The sequence below is a fragment of the Archocentrus centrarchus genome, chromosome 22 (genome assembly GCF_007364275.1).
Source record: "Archocentrus centrarchus isolate MPI-CPG fArcCen1 chromosome 22, fArcCen1, whole genome shotgun sequence".
Classification (NCBI taxonomy): domain Eukaryota; kingdom Metazoa; phylum Chordata; class Actinopteri; order Cichliformes; family Cichlidae; genus Archocentrus; species Archocentrus centrarchus.
The window spans coordinates 19,988,852-20,009,003 of record NC_044367.1 but is presented as its reverse complement, the minus strand read 5'-3'; the positions used below and the strand labels follow the sequence as shown (position 1 = coordinate 20,009,003).

Genomic DNA, 20,152 nt, shown 5'->3' with positions numbered 1-20,152 from the left:
CAACTGAAAGAAACTCAGTGACTTGGCTTGAGATGAATCAGATTTTCTCTGCGCCGATAACTCAGAGGCATTTCTCTCAGTCGCAGAGGTGGGTTGTGTAGCTGTGTTTTGCTGAATTTCAGTCTGAGACTCCAAACCTTGCGTAGGGTCTGGTGACTGAGATTTTCCCCGGTGTGATCTGATGAACTGTGCAGCTCTTCTAAAAATCCTGTGTGGCATCTTTTATCTTTTATTATATCAGAATCAGAATATTTATTTTATACAGAATACTATATTTTATCTTATATCAAGCAAGTCCAGATGATATAACACTAAATCTGCAATTGAATTCTTTGGTTACGCTTTACAAGAGTGCGCCGTGCAAAACAGGAGAGATTCTGTGGATGTATTATCAAGATTCAGGCCTATTTAAAGGATTTAAGAACAAAGGATTAAAGAATCAAAACATTAAAGCAAGGCCTTTGTGATGACATTACTGTTTAGGTTTGAATTGTGGTGACATTCCAGAGGACTGTGACATAGATTAGATTAAACATAGATCTAAACATTGTTGCTGCCATGGCAATTGTTTTCTTTTAAATAACAGCTGCAGTGCTTGCGCCACAGGTGCAGTAATGGTCGAACGTTTTGGCTCTAAGAGCTGGATCTTTGAAGTGAATGACAGGAGCTTCACTGTGAGAGCCGTTTTCATCAGGAGGGGCTACAAACACAACAGCCCAGCCAGCACACCACAGGCTTTGCTGCTCAGCTTTCACTCTCAGTGGCTCCACTCTGCATCCTACTGCAGCTTAAAAATATAGAACAAATTATCATTATTATTATCTTTTTGGTAGATTTGTTTGCAGTGTTTTGTTCATTTATTTTTGTGTTAAATAAAAAGTGAAGCTTTGATTAAAATATACAAAAGTAAGAACGACTGCTTTCGTAATAGAACAAATACATAAAATCAAGCAAGTCAAAGGCTTCTCATATAGGGAACACTGAATGCAAAAAGGATTTATCTTACAAAACATTCATATTTGCCAAGTTAAGCTAAAATATATGAGGCTGCACACAAACAGTTGTTTTAATGCTGCGGGGAAAAAAACAGTGTTTTTATAATGCAAATAAAGTTCTCTTGCTTTAAAATTATGGTTTGTCCGTTGTACGATTGGATGAAAGGCCTCTCCAAACCAAGCTCCCAGGCTGAATTTCAACCCCAGCCCGCCCCTGACTTCACGTATGTTAGGGCGCAGGCATCAAACCAGCGTATGAATTTCTAATGTGTTTACAGCTACCAATGTTTGTAACGTTGTTACTCTGATGATAAATGTTTATAATAACCAGATCCAGACATGTAGATATAACACCTGCATGTTTTCTGAATATAAAATTTTATATTCAGCGATGTTTATCAGTTAAGTATTATTAATGGCAATCTTAAGACATAAAAATGTTTTAAAAAATTAAAAAAAGACACTGCAATAGACAGTGATCTACTTCATTTTCTTTTAGCAATGAAACTGTATACAAACATTATGGATCCATGTTTTCTTGCATACAATATAATTTTATGGTAAAAATGAAACCAAAAAAGAGCTATTGTCAACTTTCGTAAAGTGCTTTGTAAAAAAAATGTGTTATTATTATTATTATTATTATTATTATTACACAGAAACAAAGGGGCCAAGAAGCAGGCGTCTGTGTTTACGTTTGCCACATCCAATATGGCGCCGACGTTGACGTACGATTCAGCGCTCGATGCGGCGTCTACGTATGTTTGTCTATGGTGGGTAGCCTCTGCCATGCCCATGACTGTAGCCACTTGTAGCGGAAGAGGCTAGAAGGAGGTGTTCATTTCGCGACTGGTGTTGTCAGAAATTAACCTTTGCTCTCTGTGTGGTTGGCACCGTCTGCATTTCTGACTCGGACCACTGGAAACAGACCCCTGAAAATTAAAAACTAAGGACGTGGATCTTCTGACAAGAGGTTTGTGACCTTTTATGCGCTGCGTAAAAAAAAAAAGAATAAAATAAACTCTGGGAAATTGCCGGCAGTCAATCAGCTCCACAGCTGACTCACCTTGACTTTATTCCTTATCATTGCGCTAAATCTTACCACGAACTTTATGCTCTTTTTCAACATTCAATATGGCAGAATCTCATTATCCTTGTTTCTGCTCCTTTTTCTCTTCAGAAATGTCAGATAACAGCGCCACAGCTGAATCATCAGAATCTCCTCCGAGGTTCACAAGAAAAGAGGTTCTCACCTTAATATCAATGGCGTCTGTCAACTTCAGCTCAATGATATGCTACTCAATATTAGGGCCATTTTTCCCCACTGAGGTAAGCTGAAGGCAGCCCACATCATGGGGTACAAATCACATGTTACAGAATTAGAGGTTAGAGGTTCAGTAATAAAAAGTAAAAGAGAAAAGAAAGAGCTTATGAATGCAGCTTTTCATAGAAGAAATAACAGTTAGTGGTTGTTATACTCTATCTTATTGGCTGCTTCTTTGCTGTTGCTGCTGTTGACTCTGTTTTACAACTTTTGCTCTATTTTGTAAGTGTCTCTTAGATATTGTGGCCAGAAAGATCATTTAATTCTAAATATAAAATAATATAATTGCCACCTCAGTAGCTGCTGTGGAGGCTACCTTTAATTGGAAATATGGATAATAATTTATCAATGTAGCGATCAGTTACAGAGAGTTATTTAAGAACTATTTTCAAACTGTCAGATAGTGGAAAAAAATCTACCAATTATAAATATAAATGAGTAAGAGAAACATTTTGGTATGTGCTTTTTATGTATATTTACAAAGATATCTAATAATTGGCTTTCGGGTAGAATATGTGATACCAAGATTTTTTTTAGTGAAATAAATCTAAGTGTGAAAAAAAAACAAATAAAAAGGAGACTCTTTTGACTAAAACGGAACCTGAGTGAAATGACAGTGAACTTGCAAAACTAAAACTAAATAAATTTATACAGGAAATGTCTTTTGTCTTTATAAATTTGGTCAAAACCTGAGGAGGTTTTGGGGCATCTGTTTATTAAGACTTAGGTTCAAATTAATATGAGTCACAGTGTGTTGTGTTTGTACAGTTGGGGAAATAATTATTTGGTCCCCTGCTGAATTTGTAAGTTTGCTCACTTACAAATAAATGGTCTTTCATTTTTATGTTAGTTTCATTTTAATGGCAAGAGACACAATATCAACCAAAAATCCAGAAAATACACATTATATAAAAGTTTAAATTGATTTGTATGACAGTGAGTGAAATAAGTATCTGATCCCCCAAAAACATGAGTCAGTAGTTGGTGGAGAAACCCTTGTTGGTAAGCATAGATGTTCCTTGGAGTTGGTCATCAGGTTTGCACACATCTCAGGAGGGATTTTGGCGCACGCCTCTTTACAGAAACTCTCCAAATCCTTTAGGTTTCTTTAGGCTGCTGCTTTCAGCTTCAGATGCAAAGATTTTCTATAGGACTGAAGTCTGGAGACTGGCTAGGCCACTCTATGACCTTAATGTGCTTCTTCTTTAGCCACTCCTTTGTTGCCTTGGCTGTATGTCTTGGGTCATCCTCATCCTCACACCCATCTATGACCCATCTTCAGTGTTCTGGCTGAGAGAAGGAGGTTCTTGTGCAGGTCTGCAATCTTGTCACTGATGTCCTGTAACAGCTCTTTGGTCTGGCCCGTGGTGGTGAAGCTGGAATGGACAGGTGTGCTTTATACATACTGAGATGAGATTGGGAGTATCTGTAACTGCTTGATTGATTGATTGTAATCTGTGTGCCACATTTCCACACAGCCAATATATGGAAGCCAGAATTCTTATATGAAATACTTATTTTACTCAGTAACATGCAAGTCAATTTATAACTTTTATGCAATGTGTTTTTTTCAGGATTTTTGATTGATACGCTGTCTGTCTCCATTTAAAAACGACCATAAAAATGAGAGATTCATTTATTTGTAAGTGACAAAACTTACGGATTCAGCAGGGGTTCAAATAATTATTTCCCACACTGTTTTCTAATATCGGTTCTGAAATTGTGAAATCTTATAGCCCCTAAATTATAGTAGTTAAAAAGCCTAGTAAAACTAGTAAAAGCACAACTAAACCTAGATCTTTTTTAAGCAATGAACACTAAATTGAAACAAGCAAATCCACTTTGAAAACTAACTGAAATTAAGCTGAATGAAACACCAAAGAAAAACTAATTTGAAAATCCAAAACAGTGATGCTCTCAGCATTAACATAGGTTAATGAGCAGGTGTGTGTATGTATGTATGTATGTATGTATGTATATATTTAAATAAATATTATATATATATATATATAAAATATATTCTTCTTCTTCCAAGAACAAACTAGGACCAAGTGTCTCCATCTAGTAAAACGTATTTGTGCACCCCTGTAATTGTACAGTGCACAGATTAGACTACTGTTTACCTTAAGAACTCCGTAGTAATATCTTCTGAAGGGAATGAATGAGTAGTCATGTGCTGCCGTCAGACAGCCTCCCTGAAGGCCAGTAAACAAATGGCTCTCTTTTAATCATCTGGTCAATGTAAGGCATGTCATGAGTTAGAAATGCAATTGTTGGAGGAGGGTGGAACAATAAGTCTGACAAGTTATTGGTCATGTTTTAATTCTAAAGAGTCTATTTTTGATCACTGTCCTCCTTTCACTTTTCTGTCACCTTAATTATCTCTTGTCCTGTTTTAATATTTAGGCAGTGAAGAAAGGAGCCAGTCAGACTGTTGTTGGTCTCATATTTGGGTGCTATGCTGTCTGCAATTTAATTAGTTCATTGATACTGGGAAAATATGTAAGTATAGTCTTTGATTTCATGCCATATATGCACTGTGTTACACGTGTAACCAGAGACATTATAAGAGTGCAACTGACTCACTCTTTGTGCATCAGATTGTCCAGATTGGTGCTAAGTTCATGCTTATTGCTGGACTTTTTGTATCATCAGGCTGCACTATTGTATTTGGGTAAGTGACCTGTGTTTCATATTAATTATGGTGAGCATGAGGCTGAAAAAAAAAACAAACTACATTTTCTTATTCTCCTTTCCCACAAATCTCCTGAAAATACCAAGCTAACAATGTAACAGATGTTCTTTGTGTTGAGTGAACTGAATGAAAACACATCCATTAACCACCATGTTTACACACAGCTGTGTATTTTGAGTCATTTCCATACATGTGTAATGCTGCTTTAAATACTCATCACTGCAACAGGTTTGTATTAATATTAATCCACAGCAGAAAATAACTCCCAAATTCTGTAGCCAAATCTGCTAAAAACTACTTTGCTAAACTGCTTAAGAGAAGTCCAGGAATTCATTAAATATTAAACTACACAAATCCATTTATAACTTAAGAATGCTGACTGTGAGCCACAGACAGACTATTGACGTTGTTAAGTTTTAAAAGAAAAGCTGATGCATTGTTGGTTTTAATGACTATTAATAAAAAGGCTTAAAAGTTAATATTCTTCTTAATAATGTGTTTAGTCTGTCTGCATTTCTTTTAATCTTTCTATTTTATTTGATAGTAGCTGATTGGCTCTTCCTTTCCTTTGCAGATTACTTGATCGGGCTCCTGAAGGACCTGTATTCATTACTCTGTGCTTTGTTGTGAGGTCACTTGATGCTGTGGGCTTTGCCGCTGCTATCACCTCCACGTTTGCCATGACAGCAAAAATATTCCCAAACAATGTGGCAACTGTTTTGGTGAGAGCAGATAAACTTGTCAGCCTGGCATGCTGTTTAGACATTAGAATCACGAGAAAACAAAATAAGCATTATGGGTTTGAGTTGTTGTGTATATCTCTGAAAACAACTAGCCCTTGACATGCCATGATATAAGAGCATTTAAGCTAAAAGAAATTCCCACAGTATTTTGATATCTTTGTACTGTGTTAGGGTAGTTTGGAGATTTTTGCAGGACTTGGCCTTATCCTGGGACCACCTGTGGGAGGGTGGCTCTACCAGTCTTTTGGATACGAAGTCCCTTTTTTGTTTCTTGGATGCTTCCTGTTCATTATGGCTCCTTTCAACATTTACATCCTGCCATCCATTGGTAGGTTAACACTTGAGATTTCAGTGTATTATTTGTCCATTTGAAAAAGCCATTTTAATTCTTAAAAAAGTTCTCAGATTATAACTGAGCCATATTTGTGCTTCCCTTCTCTCAGAGGCGGACCCATCGAAGGATTCATTCTTTCGACTACTCACCCACGTGAAAATAATCCTGCTCTGCTATGTAATATTCACTCTTAGCGCAGGTCTGGGCTTTTTGGATGCTACTTTATCACTATTTGCTATTGACAGGGTAATGTTATTCTTTATGATAAAGTCAGCTTACTTTTGGTAGAATTTGTTGTGCATTGTGTGAACAACTTTTTTGCTATATGTTATCCTTAGTTCAGCCTCTCAAACGGCTACGTGGGACTCGTAATGCTTGGTGTTTCTTTACCGTATTGTCTGGCATCACCGCTGATTGGGTATTTCACAGATAAATATCCAGTATGTATCAAAGCAACCAAAATGATAAAATATGGGTGAATAGTTTGTCTTTAATGTAGATTTGATCTTGTTGTCCACAAGGCCACTAGGATGGGGTTTATGGTGACAGGAAGCCTCGCCGCAGCAATTGGCTTCTGTCTGCTTGGTCCCGCCCCTTTTCTTCACATCCCGAGGTGAGCATCTGCTTCAGGTGAAAGTAACAATTCTCTATTTCAAAATTATGGACATTTTAAGAAGTGTATCCCCTTTTTAGCCAAGAGTGATGTTAGAGGAGTGATGCTATTCGACTTTCCCAGCTTCATTGTTACAATAATGTCTGAGGTGTTTTCTAAAAGTTATTAAAGATATATGCTGTAAAAAGAACAGTCTGAAGAAATCATTAAAATCCCCAAATTACCATGACATTCATTCATCTTTTTTTACTCTTGCCTGGCAGCTCCATCTTCAACATCGATTGTCTAGTATATCCACTATCCCGCTTCTGCACGTCTAAACCATCTCATCCTTGCCTTTCTAACTTTGTTTCCAAATCTCTCAACATGAGCTGGCCCTCTGATATTCTTATTTCTCATTCTGCCCCTTCTGGTCACTCCCAGCAAAAATCTTATCTTCAACTCTGCCACTTCATTTTTGTTAGTGCCACTGTCTCCAAACCACACATCAGCAGGTCTCACTACCATCTGGTCAACCTTCCCTTTCACTCTTGCTTCTATCTTTCCATTTCAAACCACCCCAACACTCATCTCCACCCACTCTGCCTTGCCTGCGCTCTCTTCTTCACCTCTGTCTGTGGCTTTGGATGTTTAAACTCTAATTAAACTCTACAACACTGCTAGGGAGGGATATTAGTGGGACACGTGTTGCTTCAAGAGCTTATAAACAAAATTATTCTCTGTGGCTTATAAGCCTGACTTCTGTAGTTTTTCTGTATTTTTGTTTTGATTTTTGTGTGTTTAGTCAGCTGTGGTTGCTGGTCATCATGCTTGGTCTAATTGGGTTTTCTCTGGGAATGACTGCAATCCCCCCGTTTCCTGAGATCATCACATGTGCATAGTGAGTGGCTTCACATAATGCTCAGCATTCATGAGCTGTAGTTCTGTTTTGGTTTTTCATAAATGCTGCAAGATGAAACAAATGTTCTACATTCTCTTTTTTACCCCGGCCCCAGAGGGGGGGAACAGGGTATTGTTTTTGGTATGTCTGTCTGTCTGTTAACAATATTACAGCAAAACTACCACTCCAATTCATACCAAATTTGTGCAAAAGATGGCCAATGACCCCTAGATCACCCGATTAAATTTTTTGCTGTAATTGGTCAGAGGTCAAGTTTTAAAAAATCTTGTGAATGCGATAACTCGACACAATGTCACACTATAGATGCAGCTACTAAAAAATCTCAGATGAGTTTGAATCTCGGCAATATTGACCTCAAGGTAAAAGTCACAGGAAAATTATGGGCATGGACAATAGGACCTATGTGTTATCTCGATGATTCAGTGTTTGGAGAGTGACATGTTTGTGAGATGGATAATGTTCAAATCAACTAAAACGTCTGTCGGGGGTGGGTTTGCTGTGCCCGGCACCACTTGTTTTCTTTGTAGTGAAAAAGGATTTGAAGAGGGGCTGAGTACACTTGGAATGGTGTCTGGGTTATTTGGTGCAGTGTGGTCCACTGGGTAAGTCCCTAAGACTTCCTGGCCTTTTGGTTTTTACTGCTGTGATTTGGATTCTAATATGGAAATTTGTTTTTAAGGATGTTTTATGGTCCAATTGTGGGTGGAATTCTTGTTCAACATCTCAGCTTCGAATGGGCTGCTGCAGTCCAAGGGGGCTTGGCGTTTTTGGGTGTAAGTATCAGTTACTGCAGTGTTTAGGTATTTCATGTCAATACACATCTCAACGACCACTCTGTCCTCAGGCATTTCTCCTTGCTGTGTATTCGCTCTGTCAACGGCCACAACAAAGGTAGACATAACTGTTAAATGAACACAAGATTTGTCCTATATTTAAGTGCCTGATGTTTTACATGTATTGTCTACTACAAAGAAAACAATTTTACTTTTGAGCAGTCTGCAACAACAACAAAAAAAGTGTAACACTTTTTTTTTTTTTGAATGCTTGAATTTAAGGGTCCAAGAGGACAGCCGACAAACAGATGAAAGAACCCCTTTCCTATGATCCTATGTTCCAGCTCCAAGTTACACAACTTTTAAAACATGTTATCAACCATTTTTTTTTTTTTTTTTGTCTGATATTGTTTTAATGTTGTGACTATATGGGTTATTTTTTTGGACCTATAGCACATACTAAAGTTAGAACTACTTAAAAAGGTGTTTTAAGTACTTTGCCAGGTGTTTATATGTCTGTTGTTAATGAAACAGTGCTGTGCAAGGTAAGCGCTTAGATTGATCGTGTTATGTTTTCATGAAATGCTTAAACCAGAGACAGTCATGGAATGGGTCCAGCTGCAATGCCAATGAGTTCCCAGATACACCAGATAATTTATATGGGGAGCAACACGCATAACAAAAGTGAGACAGTAAGTTGGACTACACAAACGTGATTGTGATCGAAGTTACACTCCTGTAAAGTTTCCTAACTGTACGAGTATCAGTGCTGTCACATTGACAAAATCTGTCCACAGACAGACACGCAAAGACCTGCCAAAGTACTTAAAACTGACTTGTAATAGTTTCTCCAGCAGCGTCGTAATGACTCTCGCACAATAACACCAGCCATGACTGCATGGCTCCTAAGTTTTTAAGAGCTTAAAGATAAAATGGTACAAGTGTACTGACTTTAGGTTGGTGTATCAGAATGTAAATGTTTCATGCGGTGGAGTAACCTTCAAAGTGCACTGACTAGATTAAAACAATGCAGTTCACAAGACAGCCACAAACTGGTGCAGACCACAAATGTGCCTTTTGTTGAAATGCTCTTTCTACATCACGACTTGGATTTCATGTTGCATTGACCAATATCAAGAGCTACTGACCTCATTCATAGAAATATGAAGAAGACTGTGTTATATAATGTTATCTTTGAAAAGATAAAATTATACAGGTCATAATGAACCTTTCCATACTGTACAATTTAATTAAAATCCAATGCAGATGTTGAATGTTGTGCCTTATTTTCTGCCGGCATTGTAGATTTAAATGAAAATGTTCACTATTTAACATTGACATTGAGGTCTGTTTGCTCGTTTGCATTAAAATATGACAATGCAATGCTTATTTTAGACGTTGCATACTATATGTGCTGGAATAAATCTTAAAATATCAGCTGTATATTTTTGAAGTTTCTCACACTAAAATCTATCATGTTCTAAATCCATTTTAAAAACTAAGCCATTTACATTTCTTGTAAATTTAGTTATTACAAGCTAGTCAAAGTAATGTAAAATTATAGGTAACAACACTTATTAAGGTTGACCATGGGTATGTTCATTAAACATTTTATACAGTATAAAATAAAAATATATAATTTTTTAATGCAGTAAAGAACATATAAACATTGAAAATCTCTTACAGGATTACCAAGTAGAATTAAATATATAAGATCACAATATGATCTGTTTTCTAACTTAGGTACGTTATTCAAAATATTAAATGTACAAAAAATACAGTTATCAGCATTATACAATTTAAATATTTTTATAAACAGTTTTTACCAATTCAATCTGTATTAAGTGCAATACAAACAGTGACTTTTCAAAGCTAAAAAAAGGAAAGTTAAAAAAAAACAAACATCACAGCTGCAGTAGAAATCATAATAATGATAAAGCAGATGTACTGTTGCTGTTTGTTTCCGTGAGTTTATGGATCAGGTTCAAAGGCACTGTTTGTGTGGGCCGTCGGCCTCTTTGGTAGAGGTCGGCCTCTCCTCCTGCTGCTGATCGACGCTGATGCGTCTGCATCTGAAAACGCGGCCTGAGACGAAGCTGCAGGCATTCCTGGCTTTTTCACCTTCTTTTTTCTTCTAGTTCTGCGGGGAAAACATGTTTCACAATCAGTATCAGTTCTACACCACAATAAACCTGTGTACCTTTGCTTTTCCTTAAAAGAAGCAAAACCTCATGCTTTCAGTAACCCCGTCCCCTGTAGATGGGAGCGAAGCAAAGTGAGCCACTTACCTAGCATCTGCCACCTCAGGTTCGGTGTCAGAAAGCGTCGGCTCAGAAAGAAACCTAAGTTCCCCAGAAGAACTAATTGCAGCAGATACCTTGGAAATATGAGTAAAAATGATGAACCATGGAAACAGGAAAATCAGGTGGAAATTCAAACAGACCACATTCATGCATTTATGCAATGAAAAGCACTGAAAGTGACACCTGCATGCTGTAGGCTTTAAAGTGATTCATGATTTGTCATAGTTTCACCAAAATAGCTCCATGCAACAGAAAATGGAAGTTGTAGCCAGAGCTAAATTTACATCAGAAGACTGAAAAATAGAGAATCTCTGCTCTTATATTTCTGACAATCTTTTGACCAGATAATCTTTCTTGAGTGACTCAAGTAGACACAAGCACAAAAGGTGGAATGACAAAGACCACTGCTGTTCAAAATGCTGTTGTAGCTGCAGTATGCAGTATAAAGAACTGGGAACCACAGAGCAGGACATAGATATTTTTCAGTCTTAATTTTTTTTTTTTGTTTTAAGTTGGTGACATGAGCTCAAGCTGACAACTTTCTGACAAAAGGCATGCAGTGGGTGTAAAAAAATAAATTAATGCAAGCATCTCTTTAAAAAAACAAAAGCAGAGACACCACAGATTGTTTGGCATGGAAGAAATGTGAACGCCACCCCATTCACATTAAAGCTCCAATACATTAATGAGAAAAATGACCCACTAAATTGTTCTTACCCTGGTAGGTGTTGACCTCTCATCAGTCCCTTTAGGCAAAGGCATGTGAGTCACCTCTTCATTGAGATCTCCTACAACAATAACATGTTTTAAACATTTTTATATATTTTTTTCCAAAAGTAAATCTACCACAAGAAAATAAATCCACTTACTCTGATCTTCTACATAAGAAGCAAGAAAATATCCCTGCTGTCCATTTTCAAGGCGTCCAAACCACCAGTTCTCGTTGTCTTTGTACAGTACTTGGATGACATCACCACGGCAAATGGTCAATTCATCAGAGCGATTCGCTTTGTAATCATAAAGAGAAACGACCTAGGAAAGCAGCAGAGAAGTAGGACAGTTGAAGTGACAGGCAAGGCTGTGACTGTGCATGAAGTTAGAGTGGACACTTACTACTTGCTGAACGGGGGCAGAATCTGTTTCCATGTGGATGCCTGAAGAGATCTGGTCAAGGAGACTCTGACAAGGAAAAAAGGACATTATTTAAGATGCTACTTTGCGGTCCTTGGCTATCTCAGTAGTAAGGGAATGCACAAAGAAAGGAAAAGGAAACATCACAAAATCTTACCGTCTGTAGCCTAAAAGACGAAGCACCTTTTAGGTGACCAACAGGACTAAACCCACCTAAAAGGATAAGAAAAAACAAGAAATAAAACTACATAAATATTTTACGTATTACCACGGTATATATTAAATATTACTGCAGTATTAAAATCCAATGACTTTAGTTTGTAGTAAAAAAGATGGGTAACAGTTGCAAGCAGTCCATCTGTATTTCTGTTCATAGTGTACATGCTACTCAGTGCTGCAAGGATTCAGCTCAAGTCACTCCATGTTATATATGGTGCAGTTATAATCTCTGTAACCATTTGAATTCACACGTTACACAGCTACAGTGAAGCCGTTCACTGATTAAAGGCTAATAACTGTGTGATTAACTGAAAAAGCCACTTACGGTGTTGAGTGCTCAGAGATGCCTGTGGGATAAGCTGCTCTGCCAGAGCACCAGAGAGCTGCAGCCTGGAGTGCGGTGACAGGAGAGATGGAGGTGGGAGTGGTGCATTTAATCCTGTCTGTAAATAATAAAAATAAATAAACATAACACTTGAGATGAAAATAAAACCAATATTGACAGAAAGAGCTCATAAAGCCTCCTCACCATCTATGACTTCAGCAGTGTTTCAGTATACAAAGGTGTGTTAATAAGGTATTGATAAAAACTCACTGTGCCAACATCTGATGTGAAGCTCCGACCTGTGTGAGTATTGCCTAATTTATCTGGAAACCAGAAAAGTAACTTAGAATACACAAATATAATACAGTTAATTATGCTAATTATATAAAGCTCTTCTCATCTCAACTGCATACCTTGATCATAAACGAATCCAGAAGCAGAAGGTCTTTGACGTGGTTCCTTAAAAAAATTAGTAAAATGCTTTTCTAAGTATTAAAAGTCATTTAACAGTGCAATTAAAAATGAACACACAACAAGCATTTACCAGAACTGAGTCCAGTTGTTCCTTCACACACTGCATTTTTAGAGCAAGTCTTGTTGCTTGAGCAAACTGATCCACAGCTGCAGAGACAGAGGTGTCCTGCAACGCTAAGGGCTCAGGTGTGTTTCTGACAGTTTTGGTGTCTGCAGAAGCTGATCTGCTTGCTGCTTTTATACTGTGCACCTCCAGCTGGGAAACTAGTACAGAAAAGCAATGTAAAGATCTAGCTGAGCAAGTCTGACTACTAACTCTTTGTTCCTTTTTTTTTTTTTTTGTCAATGAAAATACTAACCTTTGCGATCATATAGGTACACATGGACAGGCTGGCTCTGACCAAAGGCACAGAAAGCTACCATGTTCTCGTGAGGGTGAAATGACATGCCATGGAGAGCAGTGGGATAACAAAGCTCAGAGTATACTGCAACTTGATCACCTGGGAAAAGAAACAGCCAGAGCAACTATGCAGAGTACTGTGAAAAACGTTCAGAACCAACTAGTTTCTTTACTACAGAAAACATGATCCTCACCTGTATCAGTATTCCAGACATACGCCATCCCATCCTCACTCCCGGAAAAGATGAAGTTCCCACATGGTGTAAAAGTGCTGTAAATCCTCTCTCTGTAGTTAATGGCTCCAGTATACTTCTTTACAGCCAGACTTAAAGAGGATAAGCCCAAACACATTTCCGAACATATGGTTGATATAATAATCATCATATTGGTATAATATTATATTAGTCTTTGCTTTATTATATTTCTATTTCCTAAAATTTCACATGATAATAGTTTTGTCTTACATTCTCAAATCCATCATCCTCAGTACACTGTCTTTGGCATGTATGAGCAGGCACCGCCCATTCGGATGGAGCTGCAGCAAGTTGATGGGGATACCACTGAGGTCACTCTCATCAATTTTCTGCCAATAGAAAATGTTGGATTTTAAAATGACCAAAAAATAAAATTTGACAAATCTATAGAACAGAATGAATAATATCAACTCTTGTACCCTCTCTATACACCAGTGATGACATGGCTGCTGCCGCTGCCTGCCATCATTTACTGAGGTTTTCCACACAATGATGAGGCCCGTGTTGTCTCCCGAAAACATTCTCCTACCTATTTACAACGAAAACAACATCAACTATAACAGAAGGTGTACAAGCCTTATACTCAGTACACAAAGTACCACAATTTGATTTAAAGTAAAGATGGTGATTAGCAAAAGAGCAGCAAAAGTAAATACCTTCAGAGTCGAAGCAAACTGCATTAACAAAACTGCTGTGACCCTCAAACTCCTGCAGCAACTGGCCATTCACATCATCTACATCAAGTCTCCACACTCGTATCAGACTGTCATAGCCCCCAGTTATCACCAGGTTTTGGGCTGTGGGATGGTACCGAGCACAGTACACAAACGATGGATGAGGGAGCACCTTCTGGGCTGTTGCTTGAAGCCTCTCTACATTCCACTCTCTGAGGGAGACAACATAAAAATACAAATTATTTTATATAAAGAAAAATGTGTTTGTTAGTTTTTGTGTCGAACATAACCAGCAGTGTTGTGGCCATTAATCAAACAAAAAGTAATGTATTACAATTACTCATTACTTTTCTTTAAAGTAATTCATTACCCTACTCGTTACATTACTTTCACACGACTCCATAGAATGACCTGAAATTCATTGTCACATAATTATCAAGTAACAATATAAACTTTAGGCTACAGTTCCACACACCAACTCAAATCCCCATCCTAATGAGGACACACATAACAGTGTCCTTTTAGTTTTTACATAAAACTGACAAAACAAAGCAAACTTGAAAACCAGCCCAAAGAGCCTTCAAAACAATCATCACAGTGATGCTACTGTAGAAACATCCTCGGGCAGAAATGGAGGTTAGGCTACTGTGCTGCAAGCCTGACTGCTCATCGCTGCCTCTGCTACCTGATGAAATACAGGGTCTGAGTGCTGGGCTGGGGTTGGCATGCACTCAGCTTTAACACCATTCTTGGCTAACTTTGTGTTAGCATGCTCTCTGTAACTGACTTTAGCACAAGTGCTCAGGAAGAAAAAAGATGTTTGTCTATTTAATCTCATGTGGCACAAAGAGGAACCTACCTGACAGTTCCATCAGAGGAGGCAGATAAAAGGCTACGATCATCTCTGGACCAGCAGAGATCATACACTATTTTGAGATGACCATTGAAGGCAGCCAAAACTTTGCCAGAGGGAATCTCATACACTGAAACAATGACAACAACATGTTATTTTTTCCCCTGCTTTTTTATGTGCATAGACATGGGAGAATCCAGAAGTCATCAAAGAGGTGTTCACGGCATATAAACAGCACAATAAGTAGCTGGCGGGAACCCAACAAAGCATCAGGAGGGGGACTTTTACACCAATGAGGTGTGACCTACCTACAACAGGGAACGCATCTTTGTCAGCACAAGCAGCAGCCAGTATGGTTCCAGCGTGAGAAAAGAGCACTGTGAAACAGCCCATCTGACCGCCGCGAAATGCCAACATGGGCTTGTTAGGAATCCGACAGATCTGCAACAATAAAACTCTCTTTAGGTGTTGAACTGCCTGGTTAATGCAGCCACTCTTTGCTGCTGTACTGTGAGTACAGGCTAAAAAAAAATCAATTATTTGTAAATACTATTGATCAGAGCAGTTTATAACCCATCTACTAACCTGACCAGGCAGCCTATTCCATCTCAAGACTGGAGGCTTGCTGTCTAGAGGTTGTGTCAAGCTTCTTTTTGTGACCTCGTTCTGCAGTTCACTGTAGGAGGTGCTACCTCTCTCCTCCTGCAGTGCCATCATAGACCGAATACTAGGGTCCACCTGAAAAACAAAACCAGCTCAACTAAAACATACTCTTGAATCCACAAGCAGCTTGACTTTATCGTTACTCCAAAATATCTAAAATTGTATTATCTACAGTGTGACTAATACACAGCACGTCAAGCACTCGTTTTCATCCACATGACAGTAGAAACATGCAAACACAGACTTATTCACCTTCCCACAACTAGACAGTAACAGCTAACTTACATGCTCAGGGAGTTTAATGCCTTTTACAGTAATGTAAAGGGTAGATGCGTATTTGGTTCTTGGATACTTCCTCCACCATTCAACCACCTCAACTGTTTTGGACTGTCTCTTTGCCCGATGTGGGGGGCAAAAGAGCTGGAGTCGAAGTTTACTGTCAATATTCAGCACGCCATTTGCGCCAACAAGCTAAAGAATAGAGAAAAACAAAAAATAAATATTAACAGGAGCAATTAAAACACTACCAGACTGAACTTTCCTTTCTAAATGACCAAGCTATGGACATTACCTTAAGAAATCCCCAGGCAATCTTTCGGAAACCTCGCTCGTGCTTGTCAACATCAATGTTGGCTCTTGCTTCTTCCATAGTCACAAAATCAAGGATCTTTGCGAAACATTTCAATAAAAAACAATTATTGCTGCACGTTAGAATATGGTTCAGTAACTGTTAATGAAATATCTCTTACTTCAAAGAACAGTATGACTCTGGGGCCTTCGTCATGTTGAACAAAGTAGCCAAAACGTTCATTGAAGATGATCTGTTCCTGCCACTCGGGGATGACTGATTTGTTCTTCTTGAAGTCATAAGGCTGGGTCATGATGGGGAGGATGTGGTCAACGCTTTCCTGCTCATAAAACGAGGAAACGGGGCGATGGCTACAAAAAAGAAAAAAAAAGTTAAGCAAATACCTAAAAATTCTGAAACTAAAATCATACAGTTGAAAAAATGTGTCATAATTCAAAGGTTTTATCACCAGCAAGTGGCTTATAAATAACTGTAGATGCCTAGATTTTATTCAAAAACCAATGACTGTGGTCCAAATATTTGAGATAAAGTGTCTAAATAAAAAAATGTACCCAGCAATTGAAGCACAACCATGTAAACACTGAACCGAATAGCAGGAATGTCTCACCAGTCTTCTTTCTTGGCATACTGCCCTGTGATTTCATCAACAACATGGATCTTCACCATGGGATGTGAAATCAGTAAGTCTGTCTTGAGGCGGTCTGTTCTGTGGATGTACACTCCAAGAACAAGGCTGTCATCAAACACTGGTTTCTGTGGCACTTCTGGTTCTGCTTCACTCTCTTCTTTGACAACTAAAAGTGGAGAAAATAAAATATGAAATGCATCACCATCAACCCCTTTTTACTGGAACTTGGTGAATCCTGACAATTATTGTGCAATCACCATGCTTCTTCTTCTTTTTCTTCTTTCCCTTGGATTCTGTTTCATTTTCCACATCGGCATACGCATCTCCATCTTCATCTTCATCTTGATCCCTGGAGGCAAAAAATAAACAAACAAACAAACCAAAAAAAACGATCAAATGTTGTGATGCTACTAAAATGGCACTGTTCACCTCAGTAACATATTGATAGTTCTACACACCCTGCATCTGACTCTGTGACTACAGATCTCAGCTTCTTCTTTTTCTTCTTCCCCACATCATTATTCAGTGTAACACTTTGGGAAATAACACTCTTTTCTTCTCCCTTGACCCTTGTCTTCTTTGAAGTCCTCTGCTCCTCCTGTACTATCTGTTGCTGGTATTCATGCAATAGTTTATCTTCTGAGTCCTCCACCTGGCTCTCTTCTTTAGCTTCTGTATCTCCTTTGCTTTTTCCCCTCTTAGTTTTATGCTTTGGAACCTTTCCACCACCAGCATTATCTGCGTCCAATGTAATTGCAGACTTGGAAGCATCAACATTCTCTTGGATGTAACTTCTGATGTCCTCAGGCACAGGGAGAGAGGGAAGGTCCCGGCCACTCTTCCTTTTAGATTTTGATGTTTTAATCTCCTCTTGGTTTCTATTGTTGTTAAAATTAACCTTCTCTGCTATTTCTCTCTCCCTCCTTTTATTCTTGGTGTAGCGAGGGCTGCCCTGTTCTGGGTCATATGTGTTCTGGAGGATGGTCTCAGCATCTTCTGCGTCCTTCTCAAGGTTGAGATTTTTTTTGAGATTCTGAAGCTAAAGAGGAAAAGGGCAAAGCAAAGAGGTGTCAGTGCATAAAGTCTACTTATTTTGTTATTCACTAAAACTTCAGCAATTAAAACATTTTCAGTCAGTATGTTTTGGAATAAGGGGATCATGAAAGCTTTTTTCATATAAAATGCAGAATCCACAAGGATGGTTTAGAATTGTCATGAAATGTCCTGCAAGTCCCATATGCTTCTGCAAGCATTTTAACACAAAATTATTAGATCTTGGATGTCTCATGTAAAGTTCTCCACCACTGAAAACAGAACTGCTCGTATTTAAACACATACCACAATAGTCTCCTGTGTTTCAGTGCTTTTCTTTTTCAATTTTTTCTTCTCAGATTCCGTGTATTTCTTGAACACTTCATTGAATCTTTCCCGAGTTTTTGCCCGGTCTTCACTCTCACCTATAAAAAGGCAACATTTCATCAACAGATCACATGAAAATGCTGCTTAGATTTTACAACATAAATAAGAGTAATCCACTGATATATGTTGTTGATAACACTCATAGATTTCTAAAATCTTTTTACAAAACTTTTAATTGCACTTTTACATTTTGCTTTACTACCTTTACTTAGTAGGAAAAAGTAATAGTAGTAGTGCAATACATAGTGCACAAAAGGGTTGAAAATAGAGGGCAGGCAGGGTGGAGACAAGTGTCAGGGGTGATTTGTGACAGAAGGATAGCAGCAGGAGTGAAAGGGAAGGTTTACAAGATGGTAGCGAGACCTCCTATGATGTATGGCTTGGAGATGGTGGCACTAACAAAAAAGACAGGAGACCGTGCTGTATGTAGCAGGGCCAAAGATTTTCATTGGGAATGAGCAGAATGGACAATGCAGAGGACAGATAGTGGATATATTGTACAAAGTGGAGCTGCCAGGCAGGAGTAAAAGAGGAAGACTACAGAAAAGATTCATGGACATACAGAGGGTTGGTGTGATAGAGAAGGATGCTAGGGATAGGGTGAGTTGGAGACAGACTATCATCTATGGCGACCCGTAAAGGGAGTAGCAGAAAGAAAAAGGCATTACTGCTTTTACTTCAAATATCCCCTTCTATTATTGGTGTGATGAGGGGCCAGCAGCAAACTCACCTGTTGGCATCCTCAGGCAGCGTGATGTTTCTCATTCCGAGCGCAAAAAGAGAATAATCCAGGAAGTAAGGCTCTCGTTCTAAAAATACAGGGCAAGGACAACGATAAAGTTGGTCAAAACATAACCTTATCTTACTGGGTAAGGTACGTTTAGCTAGCCACGCGCTTTATTACGGTTTAGCATCCCGGTAAACGAAACAAAACAAACAAACAAACAAGAACAAAACCGTATTAAGTGTTACGTGGTATTTGCTTAAAGTAGCTATCAGTTTATAGTCGCTTTAGCAGCTAGGTTGCTAAATGCTTCTGATAGCCCACTGACTTTGTTAGCTTATTACATTTTGTCCCATAATATTGAAGAGTTTCAACACATAGTCTGAGTATTAAATCAAACCTCGCTCCACAGAAGCAGTCCATATAAGTGTATATAAAAATAAGAACAGGAGTTAGCTGAGAGTTAGCGCACGTATCTACCATGCAGTGATTGTGCTGTCCTCCATCTTCAACAACAACGCTTCGACGGTTTCCAAGTCAACAAAACTGAAAAAGAGGGGCGGAGCCTGACAAACGCATTCTGACGTCCCATAGACATGTGACATCCATCCACGACAACAAATTAACCAATAAAATTTGAGGACAGAATTTCGTAATAGAACTATATTACATGTCTTATTTTTGTATATTTCTTATGGCAGGCCGTTTTAACATAAAATCCGTTTGTCTGACTATCCGTAATTACATTTCAGATATCTAAAACTGCATTTTGACTAGACAAAACTACATTTTGACTATCCAGAATACATTCTGACTAGTAAGAATAATAATTCATGATATCTTCAATTACATTTTGACAAGTCAAAATTCCTTTCAAGATATCTCAAATGACGTCACCGGTTTCGTCATTTGACGGGTCACACATCCGTAATTACCGTAATTTAAGATATCTCAAACGTAATTATGACCAGTCGAAATTACGTTTTAGATATCTGAATTTAACAATTGCGTGAAGGCCCCCTTGTGCTGTACTGAGCTGTCCAAACAATTGCCTGTGTAGAATTTCAGGTGGCTGCAATGCCGCTGGCCGTTATGGACAAAATTGTAATAAAATATAA

At 38.3% G+C, this 20,152-nt stretch overlaps 2 protein-coding genes across 3 annotated transcripts; one reads left to right on the top strand and one right to left on the bottom strand.

Moving 5' to 3' along the window:
- Nucleotides 1–1,702: 1,702 nt before the first annotated feature.
- Nucleotides 1,703–9,670, top strand: slc18b1 (solute carrier family 18 member B1). Its single transcript, XM_030719096.1, has 14 exons — nt 1,703–1,968; nt 2,176–2,324; nt 4,726–4,821; nt 4,920–4,993; nt 5,589–5,736; nt 5,929–6,085; nt 6,201–6,337; nt 6,430–6,531; nt 6,613–6,704; nt 7,489–7,584; nt 8,133–8,207; nt 8,285–8,378; nt 8,450–8,496; nt 8,661–9,670. Exons 2-14 carry the CDS (start codon nt 2,178–2,180, stop codon nt 8,707–8,709), a joined length of 1,314 nt encoding a protein of 437 aa, XP_030574956.1. The 5' UTR covers nt 1,703–1,968; nt 2,176–2,177; the 3' UTR covers nt 8,710–9,670.
- A 362-nt stretch (nt 9,671–10,032) lies between these two features.
- On the bottom strand, nt 10,033–19,580 carry ahi1 (Abelson helper integration site 1). Of its 2 annotated transcripts, XM_030718700.1 has the most exons (27): nt 19,515–19,580; nt 19,041–19,119; nt 18,230–18,348; nt 17,350–17,930; nt 17,149–17,240; nt 16,871–17,057; nt 16,424–16,613; nt 16,246–16,341; nt 15,960–16,145; nt 15,597–15,749; nt 15,320–15,452; nt 15,018–15,141; nt 14,141–14,370; nt 13,904–14,013; nt 13,695–13,813; nt 13,425–13,555; nt 13,190–13,330; nt 12,901–13,094; nt 12,770–12,815; nt 12,627–12,679; nt 12,357–12,474; nt 11,970–12,025; nt 11,795–11,860; nt 11,551–11,713; nt 11,399–11,469; nt 10,667–10,755; nt 10,033–10,518 (listed from the first exon to the last, which is right to left on the bottom strand). In XM_030718700.1, the coding sequence occupies exons 2-27, from the start codon at nt 19,048–19,050 to the stop codon at nt 10,350–10,352; spliced, it is 3,627 nt and encodes a 1,208-aa protein (XP_030574560.1). In that variant the 5' UTR covers nt 19,051–19,119; nt 19,515–19,580; the 3' UTR covers nt 10,033–10,349. The 2 variants fall into 2 exon arrangements, with proteins under 2 accessions (XP_030574560.1, XP_030574561.1); XM_030718701.1 differs by lacking the exon at nt 10,667–10,755 and having other exon boundaries at nt 10,394–10,518.
- Between the last annotated feature and the right edge of the window lie 572 nt (nt 19,581–20,152).

Bases quoted from the DNA above. Each gene is read 5' to 3' on its own strand.
- slc18b1 (XM_030719096.1), top strand. From the start codon at position 2,178: ATGTCAGATAACAGCGCCACAGCTGAATCATCAGAATCTCCTCCGAGG. The intron at 6,338-6,429 runs GTAATGTTATTC...TGTTATCCTTAG, and splicing joins CACTATTTGCTATTGACAGG to TTCAGCCTCTCAAACGGCTA. The intron at 7,585-8,132 runs GTGAGTGGCTTC...TTTTCTTTGTAG, and splicing joins GAGATCATCACATGTGCATA to TGAAAAAGGATTTGAAGAGG.
- ahi1 (XM_030718700.1), bottom strand. The intron at 12,816-12,900 runs GTAAATGCTTGT...AATTTTTTTAAG, and splicing joins AACAACTGGACTCAGTTCTG to GAACCACGTCAAAGACCTTC. The intron at 10,519-10,666 runs GTAAGTGGCTCA...TTTTCCCCGCAG, and splicing joins CCTGAGGTGGCAGATGCTAG to AACTAGAAGAAAAAAGAAGG.